Here is a 25,665-nt window from a genome sequence, read left to right on the forward strand (position 1 = left end):
CATGTGGCAGGAACTCTCACATTTAAGAAGTATTTAGATGGGCACCAATCACCAAGGCATGGAAGACTAGGAAGCAAATGCTGACAAATGGGAATAATATATGTAGGTGTTGGTGGTCAGCAAGGTTTTGGCTCCATAACACACCCAGAACACTGATCTGAGGTCTCGCCCATGGTTTTGCTCAGTTACAGACGAACTACAATTTGCACTCCAAACTCAGACTCACATTCTTGATAATATCAACATGAAAGTCAAGGACATTACATCAGAGAGAGCCCTTAATCACTATTTATCATGTCTGGTGGATGCTCATCCACATGAAAGGATCATTCGGAGAGTATCTCCACAGATGCTGTTTGACCTACTGAACATTTCCAACATTTTCTTTTTCGGTTTTGTATATATGCCGGTGTTTATTCTCACCTCCAATATACATCGGAATAATGTAGATTAGCATTTGCCATTTCTTTCTGTGACACTTTCAGTAAATCATGTTCAGACTGCTGTCGCTCCAGAACGCGCGAATGTAATGCGCGCACGGAACCCTGGTAGTTGTAGTTCGAGCACCACGAAGTCCAATTACTCCTCTCGTCGGAGCCTTCGGGTCTCCGTCATCAGCCTGCGCAGCAGCCGTCTCTAGGCAGCGGAGGGAAAAATGGCGGACTCTTTGAGTGTTGGGATCAATCTGGATGCTTTTGCTCACGCGATTAACGCAATTCAACAACTTCGCTCCAGTGTTACCCGCGTTTTTGATACTCTCAAGGATGGGATGAAGAACAAAGAGACTTTGGAAGGCAGGGAGAAAGCATTCATCAGTGACTTTCAGGAGAACCTGCATGCTGTCAACAGGGATCTGAAGTAAGTTGGAGGCTGAAGAGTGGAAGCGAGGGCTTTTCGATGGCTATCATTACGAGCAGAAGAATTTGGATCTTAGGAGTTTTAATAACTGTAATTACCTATTTATAATAGAGTATTTAAGGTATTAAGTCATTCAAGTCGTTTTACAGTGAACAAATGTAAAGCCAAGGCATGGGGATATTTAAGGATGGTTATTCAGTGCTGGATAGTTTCCTGAAAAGGTGTTGGATGCAGAAAACATTCTGTATTTAAAATGTATATGGATGTGTACATTAATTGTTATAACCTACAAGCTGACATGGATTATAAATGGCCATGGCACCAAAACATCATCATCTACTTTTTATAAGTCTGAGATAAATTGATCCTTACTTGTGCATTGAAAGTGATGCCTTTTGGGTTTTGTGTCACTGACTGTAGAATGTAAACACGTCTAGATTATTCTCAATTACTTTTTTCTCTTGTCACTTGTTTCTTTAGATGTTCTGTTTACCACCCTAATTCATCTTGTATATCATTCCTTTTTGACATTTAATCATTTAAACTATTTTGAACACACAAACTTAATTGCACATACTATGTGGTTCTGTGATTTAATTTGTCCTGCCTTCTCATCTGTCATAGATCTTTGTCTTTGTTTTCTCCTCCCTTCCCATTTTTTTTCTTCTCTGCGCAGATGCTGTCCGACCTGGTGACTATTTCCAGCATTTTTTGGCTTTCATTTTCTATTTCTAGCATCCACAGTATTTTGCTTTGTAAATATGCACCAGCTGTCACAATACAGTATATGATTGCACATCAGTGTGGCCCAGGCAGCTGATTGACAGAGTACTCTGGCCAGCATCTGAATTTGCACTGGGGTAAAGCCTTTTGTTGATGTGGTTCTTTGTTCTACAGATAATTTAATCAAATAGTTTGAATTGATTATAGTAGCAGGCTAATATGATTTTGGTGGTTATTCCCACTTCATGCAAAGAATTGCTGGGGATTTTCTCAATTTCTGAGCAGAAACCACACACTTCATTCACATTAATATGCCATAGACCGATTCTACCTACCTGTTGACCTGCAAAAAAATGTTGATTTGTATCACATTTTTTGCCTGAGGAGAGAGGCTTGAGCAAGTTTATTGCTGCTCGGTCTAGGAATATCCAGTGTTGTTCTGCATGCTGGAAAGCTGTCACTGGGAGTTATTTTATTAAATCAGATCTCCTGGGCAAAATGGCACTGCCCCAGCCATCCATATTTGTTTTTGTTTTCTTCCAGCGCAATTATTTTTTCCTCCTCCTCTCTATTTTTCATCAATTTTCTTCCCTCTCTCTTCTCACAGCTCCTTTCATGTTACCAGGTGATGTTTGCTCTTTTCGTCCCCTGTGTACTCGCAACAACAAAAAATCTTGATTTTTGAAGAATTCTGTACTTAAAGGATATTCTTCACCTGGTTAATTGGTTAGAATGTTACATATTTTTCTATGGATATATGTTAAAATAAAAGATATCCTTTGCACTGATCACTGTGGTTGCTTTTAATTTTCAGTGAGTTGGAACGTTTGAGTAACTTGGTGGGACGACCATCGGAGAGTCATCCACTCCATAACAGCGGCTTGTTGAGTCTTGATCCAGTGCAGGATAAAACTCCTCTCTACAGCCAACTTTTGCAGGCTTACAAATGGTCTAACAAGGTAGGTAACTGATCATTAGGAACACAATGGTTTGGTTTTGTCAATGTGGTTACCAATCAGAACTGCAAGCTTTTTGATATTAAATATTTACATTTTGAATGTCCCCAAATACTATTACATCATTTCATCCTTTATGGAAAAAGACCAAATTCATTGCTTAGAACACAACATAGTCAAGCTTTTCCTTTGAATGGCCATATTGGTTTAAAGGCAATGTAATCTCCATAAATGATAGGACCGTAGAAATTGCTAATGTGCCTGTCTAAGGGTCTTGTAAATGTTACAATTGTACCACTTCTTCTGGCAATTTGTTCCTTTTATATACCATCCTCTTGGTGAAACTTTTGCCCCTCAGTTCCCTTTTAAATCTTTCCCCTTTCATCTTAAACCCACAATCTCTAGGTTTAGAACCCACTATCCTGGGTAAAAGATTGTGGCTTATCAATATTCCTCATGATTTTATAAACCATGAGACAAAGTGGACCCGTTGGGCCCAGGCCTCTCCTGCCGCACCCTCTCTCCCCCACTCCCCCCCACTCCCCCCTCCCCCCTCTCCCCCCCTCCCCCCCCTCCCCCCTCCTCCCCTCCTCCCCTCCCCCCCTCCTCCCCATCTCCCCTCCCCCTTCCCCTTCCCCCCTCCCCTTCCCCTTCCCGCTCTCCTCCCTTTTCCCCTTTACCTTCCCCCCCACTCCCCTCCTCCCCTCCCCCTGTCTCTCACTGATTCTAGGTTGGTTACAGAATGAGGATTTTTTTCTATAGAATATGTAGACGTCTCTCCCTCTGAAAGGGAAAATATACCCATCCCGGTCTAAAATATAGCACGATTATGGGGGAAGTGATTTCAAATAGAGAACGGGAGAAGTGCCTACAGTAATCCATTTGCTACTGAAATATTGACAGTAAAGCCTACTAAATTGACTTTTCACCATTGTCAAAAACTCTTCTTAGAACCTAGTCAATTTCAGCTGAAATTCCCACGCAATTATTTTTGTTCAAATCAATAGTACTTACTATCCTCAGTGGCTGTTGCATTATGCATATGAGCTTAAACTTTACCTTTGATTTGTCTTAAATCCAATTTATTTTTGATCCATTGAAATTTAACATTTGTTGAAATTCACTGAAAACATTAGTTTATAAAGAGTATTTCCAACAGTTTGCTGTGTATTTAAGATAAATAGGGTGGCATTTTTCTAAGATCAAGCTAGTGGATTTCATCGTTTGTTTTTAAGGGTTGGTGTGTAAAGTATAACACAGAGAAAAACAGAGTGTTATGTATTTTGTTATTTCCTAATTTGCTGTGACCGATTAATTCAAATTCTCATTGCAATCCATTCTGGGATTCTTTGGATGGTTTGAAGATTATGTGAGATAACTAACCATATTTCAGTATATATATATATACAAAACATAAAAGTAGAAACATTCATTATTTTCTTACCTCTGAATTTTTGATTTCAGACATTTTGACAATATTTGTAAGCATTTATTCTGGTGGGTGGTGTTGCTAGTACGAAAGGCTTCTGAAAATACTAAGAATACATTGATTTGGCAAAGTGGATGACTGTCAGATGAATATATCCCAATTTTATTTTTAAATCTTTATAACAATACCAGTTGTTATACCTGGAGTTCCTCGGGTATTTTAATGGCAATCATGATGTAAGCATTTATTTCCATGCAACCAGGTTTTGTAACACTGCTTGTAAATGAAATAAAATCTAATTTAAGTACGTAATTGTACCATGGATAATATAATTAGGGGATAAAAATTGTGTAGTTTAGCTAAAGTCAAGCTGAAAATAAATAGGTATACACATACTGGAAATATGGATACCAAATTTATATTTAATATAGTTTTCTTTAAATAGTTATATATCCTTGCTTAAAATGTAATTTACTTGATTGCAATATTGAGGTACTTGAAAATACACTGTATTTCTTTCTTTAGAATCCAGTGTATAATTATATAGATTAATTTTATTTCCAACTCTGGGGCAATCAATATGTAACTGACCATGGGAAAAGCTTGAGATTAAGGCTAACAATTTTTAATGATTGTCCTTGCATCTTACTTATGTTTAAAGCAAAACTAACTGCAGTTGCTTGAATTGTAAAGGTAAATCAAATGGATTAATTGATATCTGAAAGATGAAAACATTTTTCCCGCTAGCAGTGCCAGTCATTATTGTAGCCTCAATTACATGTAGTAGTAATTTTTTAACATAATCTTGTGCCGTTTCTTAGTGTTGGTGGATTCAAATTCTCGATTAGTATGATTGGAGCTCTTCCATTCAGTTCAAGATTAGATGATGGCGCATCATGAGGTGAAAGAATTAAAAAAATTAAGAGGAGAGCGTACAGCTTCATCAGTCAGCCACACCTGTGCTGGTTGTCTGAGAAACTTTGAAATAAGTTCTTTTTTCATGTCTTGATCTGGGTCATTTTTTTGGGTGCTAAAATTGCACTTTAAAGCAACCATTGATCAATCAAATAGTGTTGAATGACATATAAAATTATTCAGGGATTGGATACGCTAGATGCAGGAAACATGTTCCCGATGTTGGGGGAGTCCAGAATCAGGGGGCACAGTTTAAGAATAAGAGGTAGGCCATTTAGAACAGAGATGAGGAAAGACTTTTTCACCCAGAAAGTTGTGAATTTGTGAAATTCTCTGCCTCAGAAGGCAGTGGAGGCCGATTCACTAGATGCATTCTTTTGAACTCTCTTTTGAGTTAGATAGAGCTCTTAGGGCTAGCAGAATCAAGGGATATAGGGAGAAGGCAGGAACGGGGTACGGGGTACTGTGATCAGCCATGATCACATTGAATGGCGGCACTGGCTTGAAGGGCCGAATGGCCTACTCCTGCATCTATTTTCTATGTATCTATGGCTAAACAACTTGCACCAGATCATGAAGTGATATAACAATTTGTCCCAAGTTTTTCCATCAAAATCATTCCTGTTGTGTTTAAATTTGCTTTTTCCTAATTTAAGTAAACTTGAAACAGACTCTTGCAGATGGACCACTTTGCAAAGGTACTTGCAAATTAGTTTAAGTGTAATTATTAACATATTCCCAAGTATATAATGCTTTAATACATGCTTTCAATTCATCTGCTTTAGTACCTTGTGGAATTACTGGTAATATTTAATGAAAATCTCCAGCCAGCATTAAAATAACATATTTGATCTAATGCTTCAGTGGCTGCTTTGTGTATCATTTTACAATCATCGCACACAGCAAGTTTGCAATCTTTTACAATTTTTTCCTTATTTGTCAAATATAAAGGGAGGTTTAAAAGCTGAATGTGCAGTTTTCTTCCATCAAAAATATTGAAGCTATACCTAACGATACCACAATCAGGGCAATCATGTTTTGTCTTTGTCGTTTAGCTAAAAGTAGATGAATAAGGAAAGTTTTCCTATTCCATCAATAGTATCCAAGACATTTCTTTGGTTGCTCATCAAATGTGTTTCTCTCTCCTATTCATTTAACATGTTTAAATCATTCCACAGGTTCAGTGCACAAATTTTCAGTTTCTCATTGGGGCACTGGTAGACTTGGGTCAGGTCCACCCAAATATTTAGTGTCTCAAAAAATCTGGAGGGAAAAAGTCATACATTTTCAATGAGGGAAAAATAATGGCCCCTTTGGGTAATGAAGGTCCTCCAATAAAAGTTTTAGAAAACTAAGAGTAATGTGCCAAAAGTAACCTACATGCACAAAACTAGATTTTGAGGTTGTTTCATAACTGACCTCAGTCTGAAGAAGGGTCTCGACCCGAAATGTCACCCATTCCTTCTCTCCTGAGATGCTGCCTGACCTGCTGAGTTACTCCAGCATTTTGTGAATAAATACCTTCGATTTGTACCAGCATCTGCAGTTATTGTCTTATATTTACCTGGGATACTCACCTTGTTCTTACAGTGCCCTCCATAATGTTTGGGACAAAAATCTATTCTTTATTTATTTGCCTCTGGACTCCCCAATGAGATTTGTATTAGAAAAAAATCACATTTGGTTAAAGTGCGCATTGTCAGATTTTAATAAAGGCGATTTTTATACATTTTGGTTTCACCATATAGAAATAACAGTAGTGTTTATACATAGTCCCCCTATTTCAGAGCACCAGAATGTTTGGAACACAGCAATGTCATGTAAATTAAAGTAGTCATGTTTAGTATTTTGTTGCATATCCTTTGCATGCAATGACTGCTTGAAGTCTGCAATTCATGGACATCACCAGTTGCTGGGTGTCTTCTCTGGTGATGCTCTGTCAGGCCTGTACTGCAGCCATCTTTAGCTTATGCTTGTTTTGGGGGCGAGTCCGCTTCAGTTTTCTCTTCAGCATATAAATGGCATGCTCAGATCGGGTGATTGACGGCCCCTCAAAAATTGACCATTTTTTAGCTTTGAAAAACTCCTTTGTTGCTTTAGCAGTATGTTTGGGATCATTGTCTTGCTGTAGAATGCACAATGAATTTTGAGGCATTTATTTGAACTTGAGCAGATAGGATGTGTCTATACACTTCAGAATTCATTATGCTACTACCATCAGCAGTTGTAACATCAATGAAGATAAGTGAGCCAGTATCTTCAGCAGCCATACATGCCCAGGCCATAACACCCCCACCACCGTGTTTCACAGATGAAGCAGTGTACTTTGGATAGAAAACATAGAAAACATAGAAAATAGGTGCAGAGGAGGCCATTCGGCCCTTCGAGCCAGCACCGCCATTCATTGTGATCATGGCTGATCGTCCCTAATCAATAACCGTGCCTGCCTTCTTCCCATATCCCTTGATTCCACCAGCCCCATGAGCTCTATCTAACTCTCTCTTAAATCCATCCAGTGGATCTTGGGCAGTTTTTTCTCTCCTCCATACTTTGCTCTTGCCATCTCTCTGATATCAGTTAATCTTCGTCTCATCTGTCCACAAGACCTTTTTTTCCAGAACTGTGGTTGCTCTTTTAAGTACTTCTTGGCAAACTGTAACCTGGCCATCCTATTTTTGTGGCTAACCAGTGGTTTGCATTTTGCAGTGTAGCCTCTATTTCTGTTCATGAAGTCTTCTGCGGACACTGGTCATCTACAAATCCACGCTTGACTCCTGAAGAGTGTTTCTGATCTGTCGGACAGGTGTTTGGGGATTTTTCTTTATTATAGAGAGAATTCTTCTGTCATCAGCTGTGGAGGTCTTTCTTGGCCTGCCAGTCCCTTTGCGATTAGTAAGCTCACCAGTGCTCTCTTTCTTCTTAATGATGTTCCAAACTGTTGATTTTGGTAAGCCTAAGGTTTGGCTGATGTCTCTAGCAGTTTTATTCTTGTTTCTCAGTCTCATCATGGCCTCTTTGACTTTCATTGGCACAACTTTGGTCCTCATATTGATAAACAGCAATAAAAGTTTCCAAAGGTAGTAGAAAGACTCGGTGCTGAGAGCTCTCTTAAATAAAATCTGACAATGTGCACTTTAACCACATATATTTTTTCTATTACAAATCTCAAATTGTGGAGTACAGAGGCAAATAAATAAATGATGGGTCTTTGTCCCAAACATTATGGAGGGCACTGTAATACACACTGCAATATCCTATTCTTTTCTAGTGATCTGACGATGGATATAATTTTGAATTGTAACAAATGAACCCAATTTCAAAACAACCAACTCAAAATAAATCTCAACAGCATACCGTGAAGTTAGATCTGAAAAAATTCTCATCAGTTTTTAAAAGGGAAAATTAAAATTAGCTCTCCTTTGGGTTATGGGGGCCTTATGGGAGTTTTAGAAAATCTAAGAGTATTGTGCACATCTTTATACTAAACCTAATGTCTGTGCAAAAATTCAACTTTCTTCATTGTTTCATTACTGAGCTATACTGTATGTGTGACACACAAGCAGTCTGTTTTATTGTATATCCTTAGATAACACTTTTTGAAGGTGGAATGTTTTGTGCGGGCAATAATGGGTGACATCTTTGAAAGGTATGATTCAGCAGATGTTTACTGAATGAAAGGGTTTTTGGTTTATATAGATTTAATTCTGGGTCCAAATTGTTGACTTCCATGTTGCTTGTGGTCGGCCAGTGATAGAGTATGGTTCTCAATGCAGAAAAGTGGATAAAGAAGTTGCATTCCATTGGCATGTATTGCCTGCAAGAGATAGATGAGCTCTCCTAGTAAAAGTCTTCTTTGTTTCCATATCAATAAAATAAAGAATTTCATTTTTTTCTAAATCAGTGTTGACTTTAATATGATAGCTGAGCAGGATACAACATTGCATCTAAAACGCATTAGATGTTTGTAGGCTGGCTTTTTCACGGGTGTGAGTGGAACATTTTAACAGTCAGGATTGTTGACACCTCTATGTAGTGCTGTGATTATCATTCACATTGGTAATTGTCTGTCACAGGAAAGTTGGAAGCAAAGCCTGTCACTGTTATTGTCTGGCAGTTGGAGTAGATGTACAGTTCCATTGCAGAGGAAGTGAATGGCAGTGTATAAAATCTCAGAAATGTTCGTCGGATTGTTGTACAGCAGCTTCTGACCATCTGCCGTAAAAAATGAATAATGCTGTGTCATATCAGCGTGTATCGGATTTTTAATGTTGCTTCTAAAAATGGTTTTTTATTCTCACATTAAAAAAAATCTGGAAAAAACAGGAGATTCCAAACGCAGCTTCTTTGAGCCCATCCCCTCTCCACGTGTTCATTGCTATTATTTCATTACTGGAACTAGTGCATTGTATTTCTCTGAAACAGTCATTGATACACAGTGACACTTAAAAGTGTAAAATGTAGTCCTATTGATTTAAGTTCTTCATATGGTCTTGACATTCTAGCTAATCTATTTCATTGTTTATAAACTGAAAATTATTCATCCTATTAATAATCTTACAATGCACTTCCATTGTGACACATACCTGAAGTGTAATCAGAGCTTTAAAAGCATTGCTCCAAACTAGGTTTGTGACAAGGGAGAGAGCATGAATAATTACAAACCCAGAATGGATTTTTTTTGTTCAGTTTGTTGAAAGCCTTATATTGCAGTATAGATAACAGACTCTTGGTGTGCCCGTGACGCATTTAAATTTATACAGTACATATATAAATATGTTTATTCATAGAATTTCACAGTTTTATCAGGATTATGTTATCAGAGCAGCATTTCATGGATATCAGATTCAAAATAAGCTAAAATTAATTTAAATGTTTTGAAATCTTGCATTTACTGTATGATTCTTTACTCTAGAGGAATTGTACACATGAATGAAAATGATTATTTTGCCAAATGATATCTGAACCAAGTGCGTAGAGGTGAAATATGTAGAGAACCACATATTTTGCGTGAAATTCTTCTCATTATGTATTTGTAGTTCTCCAATTCACTGAGGGATGAATCTGAGATGTAGAATTTAAGCTTATTATTGTTGTAGAATTTTTGTTTTTAATTTAATAAAGGTCCTGTAGTTACATTACCCTGAAAAACCTAATGGCCTATTACACATATCAATCAGCCCAGAGAGCAAATCAGTCAGCAATTTTATTTTCAGAGATGAGAGGATTGTTTCAACCGAGTACATTCCAAACCTCACTTGTATATTACATTTGTGAAAGACCTCACATGCCTACTTCTGGGGTGTGAGAAATTTGATATGTGGTGGGGGTGATAAAGGCTGAGTTGTGTAGAATGTTTAGGTGAGTATCCCTTTTATTCTCAAACTTACTATAATTGTTTTCTACATTTATGAGACATCATTATCTTTTGCTTGCATTTTTGCATTAGTAATGTGCTTTTGCTGGTGTCACTTGAATCCTTGAAACATTATTTTAATGACTTATTGGGCAGTCTTAGTCCAGAAAATAATTAACTCTACACTACTATAGTGCCCTCCATAATGTTTGGGACAAAGACCCATCATTAGAAGTAAAGTATTCCACAGGTATTGGGTGACACAGTGATGCAGCTGGTAGAGCTGCAGCCTCACAGCGCCAGAGACCTGGGTTCAATCCTGACCTAGGATGGTGTCTGTGTGGAGTAAGCACATTCTCCCTGTGACTGTGTGCGTTTCCACCGGGTGCTCCGGTTTCCTCCCTCATCTGAAAGATGTGTGGGTTTGTAGGATAATTAGCCTCTGTAAATTGCCCCTAGTGTGTAAGAAGTGAGTGTTAAAGCGTGATAACATAAAACTAATGTGAACGGTTGATCGATGGTTGGCGTGGACTCAGTGGGCCGAAGGGCCATGTTCCATGCTGTATTTTTCAATCAATCTTAACCAATCATTTTTTCATACTTTGTACATTGGGATTGGAAGCACAGTTTAAAAAGTTGCTATTGCCCCCAACGTAATGAGCAAGGATAAGCTAGATGAGGGGAAAGGCCTAATAGGACATGGAATTGCATAAAGTAGTGTGAGAGCAAGTTGGTGTGTGGTAGGTATGCATAACTGCACTGCAATATACTTCCTCCAGTAATATTACTTTTATTTTCAAGCACTTTATATTACGCTGCATTTAGTTTTCTCTGTTGCTGAATGAGCAATAAGTCAACCAACATTTCCATTTAGTGCACAGTATTAGGGACAGTATTACATGTTAACGAGTTACAGTGCCAAACCACTTTGGCCTCTAAGCAGTACAAACATTTTTCAATCAATAGCAGAATATATGGGGAAAAAATCAATGGAGCAAATATTTGTTTCATCATGCACACATTTTTGATAATTTGGAATAATATTCACCTTAGGATTCTTTTTGGCTTTTCATTAGAGACTGTTATTATCATTATACCTTAGCATGGGCACAGCTTCAGCTGGGTTAACAGTCAACCATTTTCTCAAGCTGTTAATATTAACTTTTTAATTTTTATTAAATTGCTCTTCCTAATAACCTTGTTTCCAGGTCAGATGCTTTCTTCTTTTCGTTGGTATTAATTTGTGTTGATGTTTGAAAGCACTTTGCCCAGCAAAGTCTTTAATTTTTAATTTCAGCCCAGCATGGCTTGCCTTATATATATTTGATGAGCTGAGATAAGGGCATTTCCCCATCTCTGATTGTTCACATGTTAGTGAACACATGAGTAAATGCACAAACCTTGCTCAGAAATTATTCATGTGTGGTCTAAAGCTTCCTGTTCTTGAGCAGTGAAATCGAGTTTATTGAGTTAGCCCAGAAGGACACATTCCAAGGACACATTTAATTTGGCTGCTCTTCTTCCTGTTGAAAAGCACTAAGATTTTTAAAGGAGAAATTGGATAGAGTGCTTCCAACAGGGAATCTATGTTCAAAATATACAAGCTAAATATGGGAATGACTATCATTGGGTGTGCCTGGACCATGGGAAGTTGAAGTGGTATGGGAGTATGTTGATAGAGGGAGGTTGGCGTGCTGTGGCTTGAGTAGTATGTTGTTACATTGGTGTCAACAGCAAAATAACCTTTATTTGGTATGCGTTTGTTACATCGGCAGTAAGTGTTAGTTGAAATTTCATTTTAAATTGCAGATGCTGAAAATCTGAAATAAAGTTAGGCCAGGTAGCATTTTCATCAGATCTCGGACCCTTTAACAGAAATGGAAAATGAGAAAACCTGTTAGTTTTTAGATGCAGAGAGGGTGGGGCAGGAGTGGATATGGCAAAGGGAATATATAATAGTGCCAGGGTGCTGAGGTGATCCAGTTGTTTAAGTGATTGTTTGGTTAATAGACTATTGAAGGAAGTTAGAAAAAGAAAACAGTAAGAAATTTAGTTTGCAGATGCTGATAAACCTGAAGCCAAGAAGAATGCCCAACAAATTAAGAGAGGGGAAACTAATATTGCAGATGGATAATTATTCACAAAATGCTGGAGTAACTCAGCAGGTCAGGCAGCATCTCAGGAGAGGAATGGGTGATGTTTCGGGTCGAGACCCTTCTTCAGACTGATGTCAGGGGGGGTGGGACAAAGGAAGGATATAGGTGGAGACAGGAAGACAGTGGGAGATCTGGGAAGGGGGAGGGGAAGAGAGGGACAGAGGAACTATCTAAAGTTGGAGAAGTCAATGTTCATACTGCTGGGCTGCAAGCTGCCCAGGCGAAATATGAGGTGCTGTTCCTCCAAATTCCAGTGGGCCTCACTATGGTACTGGAGGAGGCCCATGACAGAAAGGTCAGACTGGGAGTGGGAGGGGGAGTTGAAGTGCTCATCCACCGGGAGATCAGGTTGATTAAGGCGGACTGAGCAAAGGTGTTGAGCGAAGCGATCGCCGAGCCTGCGTTTGGTTTCGCCGATGTAAAGAAGTTGACACCTAGAGCAGTGGGTGCAATAGATGAGGTTGGAGGAGGTGCAGGTGAACCTCTGTCTCTTCAGGGGTGAGTGAAAATTGATGTGAATGGTGCCAATGTCACTGTTGCAGTTGAATCTCCTCATACTCTTTACTGCCATCATTTTATATTCCTCCTATCTCCCTTGTGTTTATCTAGTCAAGTGAGTTTCAATATCTAGCCACTCTCCAGGAGAAGAGATTTCTCTTAAATTTCATTTTGAATTTATTGGTTAGTGGTTAGTGGTCCCCATAATAAATCAACCATTTTAGAATTTTAAAGGTCTCATCCAGGTCATCCCACATTTCTTTTCAGAGAAAGGAGCCAATGCGTCTTCAGTCGTTTCTGATAAATGTAACTCTGTGTTCTTACATTTGTAAATATTTATGCCTTATTTCCAGTGCTGCTGCATACTTTACATAATAAAATACTGCTGACGATACTCTGAAGTGTGGGTTTATAAGTTTAACATAAGGACTTTTTTTGAAATTGACCTCTCCAGAAATGAATCCCATTCCAATATTCCCTTGCTTTTCCTTATTTTGAAACAGAATGCAATGATCTCATCATCAAAGTTTACAGTTTTACCTTTGCGAATTAAGTGCTGGATGAACTGGCCATTAATATTTTCCTAATCTTTGTCAATATCCTTTTTCTTTCTCATACTGCATGTGCATTGAAGTCCTAATCTTGCTGCAATTTAAACGTGCCTACAGATCTGTTCAGAACATTTGACATTTACCTGCAAATTCCTGGCCTTGTAGCTGATTTCTTGAGTTATTGTTGATGGGTCACAATCAATTAATTTTACAGTATTTAGAGGAAGGGCATTATCAGGACATTAAAGTGCCAATAATTGAATGTTTTATTAGTTTTATTCATGAGCTCATTCTGTGATCACATACATAATTTGCAAATTTGTCTGTGGAAGCTATGATTGGTAGCACTATGCATAGTCTGATAGAAGTGGCATGTTTCCAAAATAATGGATATTGAAAGAAACCACTTGAGAGGGCTCTTTTTGCCGTAAAATGTTTGTTTTCACTTTTAAAAATGTTGTTCTCATATAGAAACTTTCTGTGCAAATGCTATTTGAAATAGTCTTTGGACTCTTTTATCAAACTAAGTTAGTTGATGAGATGCTGTTTTCTTGATGTTTCAGTGTTTGTCTCCTGAAAGGAATACCGGTCATATAATTTAATTCCCTACTCTAATGGTCAAGTGCCATGCTTTACCTGAAACACTAATGCCGCGGTAAAGCAACCTGATTAAAATTTATTGTCATCATTATTGGCAGAATTGTATCAATTTGGCATTTTTCTATTTGTTATACTTCTAACTGTTATTAGTGTTATACCAGGAAGTACTAAAATAGGATGATTTTTTTGTTATTTATTTCAAAATTGAATGTTATATTTTGAGAAAATGGGATGTACAGTTGCATGTCAGTTGAAAGATTGGAAGGGAACTGTAGACGACTCCAAACTCATCAAATTTGAACAACAGAGTTCTAGATATTGGTTATGGCAAATCTAGCATTCCAATGGATTATTAGAATTATTGAAAAATATAATAGGAGATTTTTTTCTATTTCAGAAATAAGACTTATTAGATAAATTTGAATTGCATTTATTTATCTGGTGCCACAGTGCGATCTGTGTGAATTCCACAGGTTAGATGTTCATTCGTGCTTAGTAGCAAATATGTATGACATTATAAGGATTGTGGAGGGGGGGGGGGGGGGGGAATCATTGAAGGGATAAATCTGGTATCAAGTGGATGGATTCAGGCTATTTTTGCAAGTTAAGAATGATTCCAACAACTCTCAGGCATTTGAACACTATGGACACCAAATAAACTCTGAACTATCTTGATTGCACTAGGGACCTGGGGATGGGGGGCATTGTTTTTGACTTTGCACTATGGTGTTTGTTTGTTATTCTATAATGTACTTTTTGTTGTTTACTGTGGTGGCTACTGTCATTTACATATCTGTTATATTGCTGCCAGTACGAATTTCATTGTTCTGTGTTAGGACAATAAAACACTCTTGACTCTTGACTACCGAGGATGATTTAAGGAAGTTTGAAGAAATTATAGGTGAGCTAGGTGATTGACAAGAATATGGTAGGTGAAATATAGTAGGCAAATTGTGAAGTTTACATTTTGCTGCACAAAAGAATGGCGAGAGAGTGGATAAACAATGTTCAGCGGAAACTGATTCTATATTATGAAAGGATTTAAGCACAGATGTTTCATTGCAAATTGTATACGGTCTTGATGAGACTCAATTGGTCAGTGTAGAGTTTCTGGCTTTCTTACTTTGTCATTGAGGGAGTGCAGCAAAGTTTTGTGAATTTTAGTTACAGGGAGAGATTAAACAAACTTAATTTTTTTTCTCTGGAGCATTGGAGGTTTTCAGAACCTTTTGGATAGGCACATGGAGGGAAGTGCAGGCAGAGAATATTAGTTTAACTTGTGTTTGGGCCGAAGGGCATTTTCCTGCACTGTACTGTGAATGGTGCAGCCATCTGTGCTGTGAATGGTGTGGCACGGTGGCGCGGCGGTAATAAGTTGCTGCCTTACAGCGAATGCAACGCCGGAGATCCAGGTTCGATCCCGACTACGGGTGCCATCTGTACGGAGTTTGTACGTTTCCCCCATGACCTGTGTGGGTTTTCTCCAAGTTCTTCGGCTTCCTCCCACGCTCCAAAGACGTACAGGTATGTAGGTTAATTGGCTTGGTAAAAATGTAAAATTGTCCCTAGTAGGTGTTGGATAGTGTTAATGTGCGGGGTTCGCTGGTCGGCGCTGACCCGGAGGGCCAAAGGGGCCTGTTTCCGCACAGTATCTCTAAACTAAACTAAATTTTAAAAAAGCTCAAAGGGCCAAATGGACTACTCCTGGTTCTATTGCTTTTCTTTTTAGGTTGCACTTTACAAGTTTTCCTATTTCCATTGAGGCATGTGACATTAATGATTCTCATCATTAAAAAGCATGTGGCTTTGTGTAAAACGCTGCCATATTTTACCCTTTGATTATTAAAATGTCAGTTTGGAAACTATTCTTTTGGGAACTAACTTGGCTTCAGAATGATTTCTGGGAAAAACATGTTTATCACAGATTTAAGGTAATGTTCCATTCATAGTGTGGCTGCCAAGATTTATTTACAGCACCAACAAAAGGAGACCAGCTGGAGAAACTCAGTGGGTCGGACAGCATCTGTGGGGGTAACCGTATTGGGACAGAGTGGAGAAGGAAGATAGGTTGTATAACGAGGTGATGAGTGGTTAGGCAGGAGTGATTGGTGATTAGTCTTCTGGGGAAGGGTGAAGGAAAATGGGCATATGGAGCAGGGGAAGGGAGGAGCGGAATGGAGTTGGGGAGTAGAGGCACACAGATGGATGGATGCAAACAGAGGTGAAAAATGGTAAAATAAAGATGGATAAAAGAATGCTGATGGAGCCAAATGAGAAATTGCTGTAATTTTCAGAAGTAGGAATACAACTGTTGTCAGTGGTGGAATCTGCTAAAGTAAGGAAGGTGATAATGGGAACTATTAGAGAAGTGGTGAAAGTAAAAGCCCATGTATCAGAAGATGTGTGTTAGAATGGATTGTAAACTAGTCTTATATAAAACAGAGTTGAAGCATACAGGAGAAAGAGATTTGAATGAAAAGACTAATATGTCCAAGTTTGCTGTTGATGAAGTAAACCCGTTGGAATGGACCATATGGGGGAATGATGTCTGTTATTGTCGATTGTCCGTTACAACCAAGTACGGTATTATCATTGTATTTAGTTGAAACAAAGAACTGCAGATGATGGTTAATACACAAAAGGACACAAAGTGCTGGAGTTACTCAACAGGTCCGGCAGCATCACTGGAGAACATGGATAGGAGACATTGGGACCGTTGTTCAGACTAATTCAGTCTGCTGAGTTACTCCAGCACTTTGTGTTTTTATTAACCTTAAAACTAGGCGTCGATGCTACTGGTCTGCACCAGTGAGCCCTTATTCAACAGTTGACGTGACGATTGTTGCGGCTCATGCTGCAGCCCCTGGCCGTCAGGGTTTTCTTCAGGCTGCTGCCAACGACAAGATGTTCTCTGTCACTGTGGATCTCCCTCCCCTCTGACCTGCTGCTGCTTCCAAGGTGGAGTGTGTCAGCGACACCAGAGGAGAAGGAGGAAGAGATGGCGGAGGAGGAGGTGGCAGTGGAGGGGGGGGGGGGGGGGGGGGTCCGGGGGAGGCGCCGAGTGGACAGAGCAACATGAGAAGGGGGAAGCAGCGGCGACTGAGCGGACAAAGTGGATTCATGCTTATCACCATATCCATGCCAACCTTTTTGCCCAATTAAACAAATTCCATTTGCCTGCAATTGGATCATATCCTTCCATGCCGTGCCGATTTAAGTGTCTATCCAAAGGCCTCTTAAATGTTGTAATCGGATGTGATTGCACCACATCATCTGGCAGGGGAGTTCCAGCATACACCACTCTATGTGCAAAAAAAACATACTCCTCAAGTCCTGTTAAAACGCCTACCTCTCACCTTAACCTCTGCCCTCTAGTTTTCGATACCCAAAACAAGTCAAATCTCTCCCGAGAACTCCTCCAATCAGGTGAATTTTCTGGTGAATTTCCTCTGCACTCTCTCTAGTTTATTTCAGATTTCCAACACTTGCAGCTTTTGATTTTTTTTCAATGTGTTGTAGCATATCCTCAAGATGTTGGAGCAACCGGGACTTCATCTGACTGAAGTTTCATCGGCTCCCTTAGTAAGAGACTTCCATTTAGCCACTTTTCCCTCTTGAGTAACACAACTGACATTGAGCAAAGGTGCCATATTTAGCCATTAAAATTTATTGCGGGCAGCAATTCTAAATCGATGGCCTCGGGGACTAAATAACAAACTACAAAATACTCGAGGCATGGTCGGCTGTGTAGTATTGATCAGGCCAAAATATTAGATTAGCAGCAGTAAAATACCATTAAATGCCATGCGTAATAGCAGTGGAATGCTATTACGCTGGGTTTTGATTGCACTGATGCAATTGTTTTGTCAATTTAGTTAGGATTGATGTTGAGTGCTGGTAAAAGATAATTGTGTTTCATACTTTGTATATGAATGGGCAGAGGGATAAAGGACAAAGACTGCTGTATTTTTGCAATGCTATTGAGAATTCTACCTACCGAGTTTGAATGGATGAACGGATATGTAGGCATCATTCTGAGGTTGACATTGGAACACTGAACTGCTTTTATGATTTGTGAACCTTGCAGCGAGCCCTCTTTTTCAATTCTGACCCCTGTTGACTTCTTTATAAAGTCATTTTGCAAAATAGGCAAATATTCTCTTCATCTTTACATTTTTGACAATGATACATAGTTACACTTCAGCTAATGCTGGCAGATACTTTCTCATTTGTGCAGACAATTGGGCATTAACAGAACAATTGCTTAGAATTGGGGCAGGTCAGATAAGATTCACTAAATCATATTTCTACCAATTATGTTTCTGTACCTTGCTGTTGTCCAAGCTTTATTCTACTCAGTGATCTCTATAATGTCTGGCAGACCTCACTCAGTTAGAATTGGTTACAATATTTCCTCAACCTTGACCCACAACACTAGTATCCTTCAGGGATGTGTGCTCAGCCCCATGCTCTAATCCTTGTATAGCCATGATTGTGGAGCCAAGTACAGCATCAACTCGATCTTTAAGTTCACTGATTATAGCCATACTGTGGGCCGGATCAATAACAATAAGACGGAATACAAGAAGGAGATTGGGAACCTCAGAACAGCAAGCTGTCTCTAAACATCAGCAAGAAGAAAGAGTTGTTGACTTAAGGAAGGGGGGACCAGGGGTGAATGCAGCCCTGTCCTCATCAACAAGTTGATATAGAGATGATTGACAGACAATCTAATCTGATCAGTTCATGCTAATGTGATCAAGAATATATATCAACATATTTACTTTCTCAGGCATCTGAGAAGATTCAGCATGTCCACAACTATTTTCTTGAACTTCTGCAGATGCATTATAGAAAGCATTCTTAGAGAATGCATTTCCACCTGGTACGACAACTGCTCTGCACTTGACCGCTTGAACCTGAAGAAAGTGGTTAAAACAGCCCAGTCCATTACAGGTTTGCCACTTCCAACTAGTCCATCTTCACTGTGCATTGCATCAGGAAGGCTAGATGTGTCATCAAGCATGCCGCTCCCCCTGGCCATTCCCTTTTCTTTTTTCTGTCTTTGGAAAGAAGATACAAGAGCCTAAAAGCCCGGATGTCCAGATATAAGAACAGCTTCTTATAAGAACTGCCATCAAACTCCTGAATCAATCACCTCTTTCATACCCCCTTCCTCTTACTATTAACTCTACCTCATTTGGTTATTCCATCAGGGTACTTTTTTTTGCACCTCTTCAGGTTGCACCTTCTTTTTTACTTCTTGATTGTCTTCGTATTTGAACAGAAAATCAACCAAGATTAAGTTCCACATTCAATTAACATCTGTTTGAAAATGTAATAATTTACAATATTATTTTGAAGTAAAAATTGGATTATTTCTTATTTGAACTATGATGCAGTGTGATCATCAGGCTTGTCAGCTATTAAAATATACTAACATTAGGAGGGTAAAAACAGGACATGAAATGTATCTGACAGACAAGGGAAAGGAAAGGTCTTACTGATTCCACAAATATAATAAGAGTAAAAAGGAATCAAATAATAATAAGAGTAAGAGGATGATTAGGAAAAGAACAGGTCCCCTTAAAGATCAGCACAGCTGTCTTTGTGTGGAGCCACAGAGATGGTGGAGATATTAAATTAATATTTATCTTGTTTTTACTGAGATCATGGAAGCTAAGAAGATATGAATTCTGATGTCTGGTGATGTAAAAAAAAAAGTGATTATTAATGTTTGTGATATTTCTCGCTGGGAAGATTAATAAAAATTCATAGCACTTAGTAGTTATTAAAATGACAATTGTCAATATTTAGTTAACAGAAGTAATGCAGTTGTTTTGATTTTCTTCTCAATTGCAATTTCTAAATTTTGTATCTTTCCTTCTTTCTATTCCACGTTTTCTGCCCTTTGACTTCAGCAAATACAAGGGGTGAGAGAGATTGATGATCATAAATGCCTGTTGTAGTGCCACCTGATGGTTAGGCCACTTCCTGAGCGAACCCTCGGCACTCCATTGGCAGGGTCTTGTGAGTTAGTGTGAGTCACGGGCTTTTGGGCAGTTGTGGAGAGGGAGAGAGAGAGAACTTTGGTGCGTGCTGTTCGCGGTTTCTCATGTCAATAAAGATTTACTGACCAGACCAACTTAGCGCCTCGTCTCATTCTGGGCTGGACCGTTCTGAGTCCTGCCACACTGTTACATTTTTACATGATTGTTGATCATCCATATATGAATATATGGGTATATAAAATTATGACAGGTGGATTGCCACAATCCTTTTTCACCAAGGTAAGAAAGTCTAAAACTAGTAGGCTAAACTTTAAGGTGAGAGGGGAAGCATTTAAAAGAGATCTGACTTTTCACAGAGGATGGTGGGTAAATGGAAAGGACTGCCAGAGAAAGGTGCAGAGGCAAGTACAATTACAACTTTTAAAGAACATCTAGACAGGTACATGGATAGGAAAGGTTTAGACGGATATGGACCAAACAACATCAATGGCACGGGTGTGGAAATCGTTGGGAGCTTTAAGTTCCTTGGCGTTAATATTACCAATGATTCACCATGGACCAGCCACATTGATGTGACAGCCTAGAAGGCACACCAATGCCTCTCCTTCCTGAAGAGACTGAGGAAATTTAGCATGTCTCCAATAACTCTTACAGACTTCTATTGCCTCACCGTAGAAAGCATACTGTTAAGTTGCATTGCAGCTTGGATTGAGAAAAACTGCGCAAGACTATAAGAAAATTGCAGAGTATTGTGGATGTTTCCCAGTCCATCACACAGATCAGGCTTCCCACCATTGACACCATCTACACTTCATGTTGCCTCGGAAAGGCAGCCAACATGGTCAAGACTTGCCCCACCTCATCATTCCTTCTTCTCCCTGCTCATGTCCGGCAGACAGTACAGAAGCTTGAAAACGTGCACCACCAGACTTGGGATCAGCTTCTTCCCCTCCGTTATCAAGCTTCTGAACGGTACTTCCATAAGATAAAGTACTGTTTGATTCAAGTCTACCTGATTAAGGACATTTTACACTTTCTGATGTACTGGAGGGGGAACCAATATCCTTTCCCTCCGTTGTGCTATTCGGGAGGGTTTAAATTAGAATGATAGGGGGAGGTGGTGGGGGGGGGGGGGGGGGGTGGTGAACTAGAGTAGTAGGTCAGAAATTGGAAGGAGTGATGGGAAGATACAGATTAGGACCAGGAAGTTTCAAATAAAGGACAGCCAGGGAGAGATGAAGTGTGTTTGTTTCTATGCAAGGAGTATTGTGGAGAAAGCCAATGAACCTAGAGCCTGGATCAGTACTTTGGACAATGGTGTTATAGCTATTGCAGAAATGTGGTTACGAGGGATACGACTGGCATCTCAATGTTCTGGCATTTCGATATTCCAGACGTTTCGAAAAGGAGGCAAAAGAGGTAGAGGAGTTGCGCTTCTAATCTTACTAACTTGATCGGATTTTTTGAGGAGATAGATTTCAAGATTTCAAGATCAATTTATTGTCAGATGTACCAATTAAGGTACAGTGAAATTTGAGTTACCATACAACCATACTAAGTAAAAAGCAACAAGACACACAGCCATATAAAATAAAATTTAACATAAACATCCACCACAGCGGATTTCACATTCCTCACTGTGATGGAAGGTAATAAAGTTCAATCATCTTCCTCGTTATTTTCACCCGTGGTCGGGGCTGTTGAACCATCCACAGTGGCCGCTGCTGACTTTCCGAGGCCCCCGCATCGGGATGATCGAAACTCCACACATCGGGATGGTTGAAACACTCTGCACAGCATGGAGCTCCCGAGTCGGCCTCATCTTACCAGAGACGTCATCTTACCAGATGTTAAAGTCCACAGGCCCCGTGGTTGGAGCTCTCACAGTCGATCCTCGGCAAAGAATCGCAGCTCCGCGATGTTAAAGTCCGCGCCGGGCCAGTCTCCAGGAAAGGCTGCCAACTCGTCGATGTTAGGTCGCAGAGGGAACGGAGATACGATACGGAGAAAAATCGCATCTCCGTCGAGATAGAAAAAACGTTTCCTCCAATTCCCCCCCCCCCCCCCCCCCCCACCATCCCCCACATAAAACAACCCAAAAAACACTAAAACATACTTTTAACACATACTTAACATAATAAAAACAGTAGAAAGGACAGACAGACTGTTGGCGAGGCAGCCAGTGCTGGTGGCGCCACCCGGTGGATTGGCAATAATGATGGTGATCGATGAGGGTAGTGCGATGGGTGTTGTCTAGAACATTTGTTAAGGTTCCCCATGGTTGGCTGTTCCAAAAGATTAAGGTGCATGGGATTAACAGTGACTTGGTCATATGGATTCAGAACTGGCTTACTGATAGAAGACAGGGTAGTGATGGAAAGACAACATTCAGGCTGGAGGTCTGTGACCTGTGGAGTTCCACAGGGATCTGTGCTGGGACCTGTGCTGTTTGAAATATATATATATATATATATATATAAATGACTTGGACGTAAATGTGGATGTGTTGATTAGTGAGTTTGCAGATGCCACCAAGATTACTGAGGTTACGGACTGTGATGAAGGCTGTCAAGATATACGTCGGGATATAGATCAGCCACAGAAATGGGCAGAGAAATAGCAAATGGAGTTTAATCTGAGGTGTTGTAGTCAGTATGAGGTGTTATACTTAGGGAGGTTAAATTTAAGGAAAAAATATATAATTAATGGCATGACCCTTAACAGCATTGATGTACAGAGTTATCTTTGGGTCCAAGTCCATAACACCCTGAAGTGGCAACACAAGTAGATAGTGTGGCAAAGAAGGCATATGGTATGCAGCTTTTGAAGACTTTGGTTAGGCTATATTTGTGTGCAGTTCTGGTCTCTCCATTGCAGGAAGGATGTAGAGGCTTTGGAAAGGGTGGAGAGATTTACCAGAACGATGCCTGGATCCCTATTAGTTACAGGGAGAGGTTGGACAGACTTGGATTGTTTTCTCTGAAATGCCAGAAATTGCAGAGAGATGTGATAGAAGAATATAAAATGATGAGAGGCATCGATAGGGTAGAAGGTCAGAACCTTTTTCCCAGGAAGGGAAATCATATGCCAGGGGGCATAGTTTTAAAGCGAGAGGGGCAAACTTAAAGGTAACTGTTTTTAGGGTGGTGGTGGTGTTTGAAGCAGATATGATAGTGGCATTTAAGGGACTTTTGGATAGGCAGATAGATGCACAGGGAGATTGTTTATGTGACTAATTCTGCAATGAATCTCCCCCCCTCCCCCTCTCTTCTATCTATTGTGGTTGTGTTTGAACTGATTGTGTCTATGTACGGTATATCTGGTATATCGGATCTGTTTGGACAGCATGTAAAACAAAGCTTTTCACTGTACCTCGGTACATGTGACAAAAATAAACCTAAATGTAGACACCGGCAAATAGGATTAGCTCAGATAGATATCCTGGTGGGCTTGGCTGAGTTGGGCCAAAGGACCTCTTTCCATGCCATTTAATACCATGAATCTATAGGGTGTGAATTTGATTGAAAGTTCACTTTCAACAAGGCTTGCAATATTTACAAGTGTCCCACTGTCTTGTCCCAGTCAAGTGTTGTTGTAACCAACATCAGTGCTGCCTCCCAGCCGGGAATAATTGAATTGTTATGCCGTAGGAAGGCATTTGGCCTATTATACCATCTCTATGTAATGCAATCCATTCATATTCTTCCCTTTACCTTTTTCATATAACTTTGCAGAAAAGGTTGTCTGCAACTCCTTCCAGATAGTTAGGTCCAGATTGTAACCACTTGATGCATTTAAAAGAAACTATCCTCCAATACTTCCAATATCTTCTACCCAATATTTTAAATCTTGAACCATCTGATAATGAAACTATCTTTTCTTTATTTACCAATTTAAACCTGGTCAAGGTTTTGTGCTCCTCAATAACATATTTTCTGAGGAATCCAAGGAACACATTCCCAACATTTGCATTTTAATCTTGTATCCAAATCCTTTATTCCTGGAACTGAGAGTTTCCACTGCTGATAAATGGTACAGTTAATCATACTTTAATTAGGTGATGACTAGAGAGAGTCCGAGAGGACTGAATTGTACTGTATTAATTTAGTCACTGAGGGATTCCAGAAGGACTGTACTGCACCTGTTTTGTTTTCACTTCTACTGCTTTAATGGTTGGCTGTAGGAACTGTTACTGCTTTCAGCCAGATCAGAAGAAACCAAACAAGGGTTTGGCTATTAGAGGATAGAAGATTTGCAGTGAGAGGAAACCACTTATTGAATAGCACACTATACAGGCAGAGATACTGGTGCTGTTTTATTGACATCACACTTGCTCTCTGTGGAGGCCCCATGCTGTTGGTGTTGCCTCAAATTCCATTTAGTATCACACCACAATGTAGCTGCACATCAAGAGTAAATCTTCACAGTTTTTATTCAAGAAAAATAGGCAGTGATTGATCTTTCACATCTTCTTTAAATGACATGCACTTTGGGTTTGAACTGAGTATTACTGTCAGTCCGGTCAAATCTTTGATAACACTGGAAAGTAGTGGATAAGTTTTCAGTTTTAGTTTATTGTTCAGTTTTAGTATAATTGTTTAACAGAGAAATTAATCATATTTTAAATTATTAATCTAAGTACGGTGGTGCAGCAGTAGAGTTTCCCATGTTCACATTGAATGGTGGTGCTGGCTCGAAGGGCCGAATGGCTTACTCCTGCGCCTATTGTCTATTGTTCGATCCTAACCACGGTTGCTATCTGTTCTCTCCGTGACCTGTGAGGGTTTTCTCCGGGTGCTCTGATTTCCTCTCACACTCCAAAGACGTACAGGTTTGATGGTTAATTGGCTTCGGTAAAATTGTAAATTGTGCCGAGTGTGCATAGGATAGTGTTAGTGTGCGGGGATCGTGGTTGGCACAGACTCAGTGGGCCGAAGGTCCTGTTTCTGCGTCGTATCTCTAAACTAAACTAGATATCTGGTTCATTACTGTGCACTGTTCCAATGATTATCTTAATGTCTCCACTTAGATTTCAAATGTCAATTACTTAATCTATGTATGAAACAAAGTTAGAAATGAACATGAGGTCAGTCTTTTCCATAAATGTTAAGGCCAAAAGTTTCATTAGTTGCTCACTGCACTGAAACCAATACACACAAAATCTGCATTCAAAATGTGTATTCACTGTACAGATGCTAATTAATTTTTTTCTGTAAGTATTTTCAATAGTTTCAAATTTTTCCTATTTATTTCTGAAAATATCTGTATTTGATTAGAACAGTTAATTTGCAGGCATGGAATAGTTTTTGGCCAATCAGAACAATCAGTAAATGGCTCCTAATTTGAATAGGTTTAGGAAGCTTCAAAGAAACAACTCGGTAATAACAGGCTTAATGAGTATGACAGTATGTATGCTGCTAACTGATAGGCTGCCATGTCTAGTTTTCTATCAGTTCATTTATTGTGTTGTATCTTGGTTCAGTGCTTTACCATCACCCAGCAGAAGAGGGTTTTTTTTGGTTGACACTATAAGTATCAAAAGACATAAGGAAGCACTGCCCTGAAGCATGTGCATTTAGAATTGACACAATTGCAAAAACACTAGGATTCTAATT

The 25,665-nt window shown here is 39.4% G+C and overlaps 1 protein-coding gene across 1 annotated transcript in view; it reads left to right on the forward strand.

Annotated features, from left to right (window-relative positions):
- The first annotated feature begins 633 nt into the window (after window positions 1–633).
- med27 (mediator complex subunit 27) overlaps window positions 634–25,665 on the forward strand; it is a 244,181-nt gene continuing 219,149 nt past the window's right edge. Inside the window, exons 1-2 of the mRNA XM_078425940.1 lie at window positions 634–858; window positions 2,396–2,540. Of these exons, the coding sequence (XP_078282066.1) occupies window positions 656–858; window positions 2,396–2,540 (348 nt within the window). The 5' untranslated portion in view covers window positions 634–655. The remainder of the gene's footprint in view (window positions 859–2,395; window positions 2,541–25,665) is intronic.

The sequence above is a fragment of the Rhinoraja longicauda genome, chromosome 31, assembly GCF_053455715.1.
Source record: "Rhinoraja longicauda isolate Sanriku21f chromosome 31, sRhiLon1.1, whole genome shotgun sequence".
Classification (NCBI taxonomy): domain Eukaryota; kingdom Metazoa; phylum Chordata; class Chondrichthyes; order Rajiformes; family Arhynchobatidae; genus Rhinoraja; species Rhinoraja longicauda.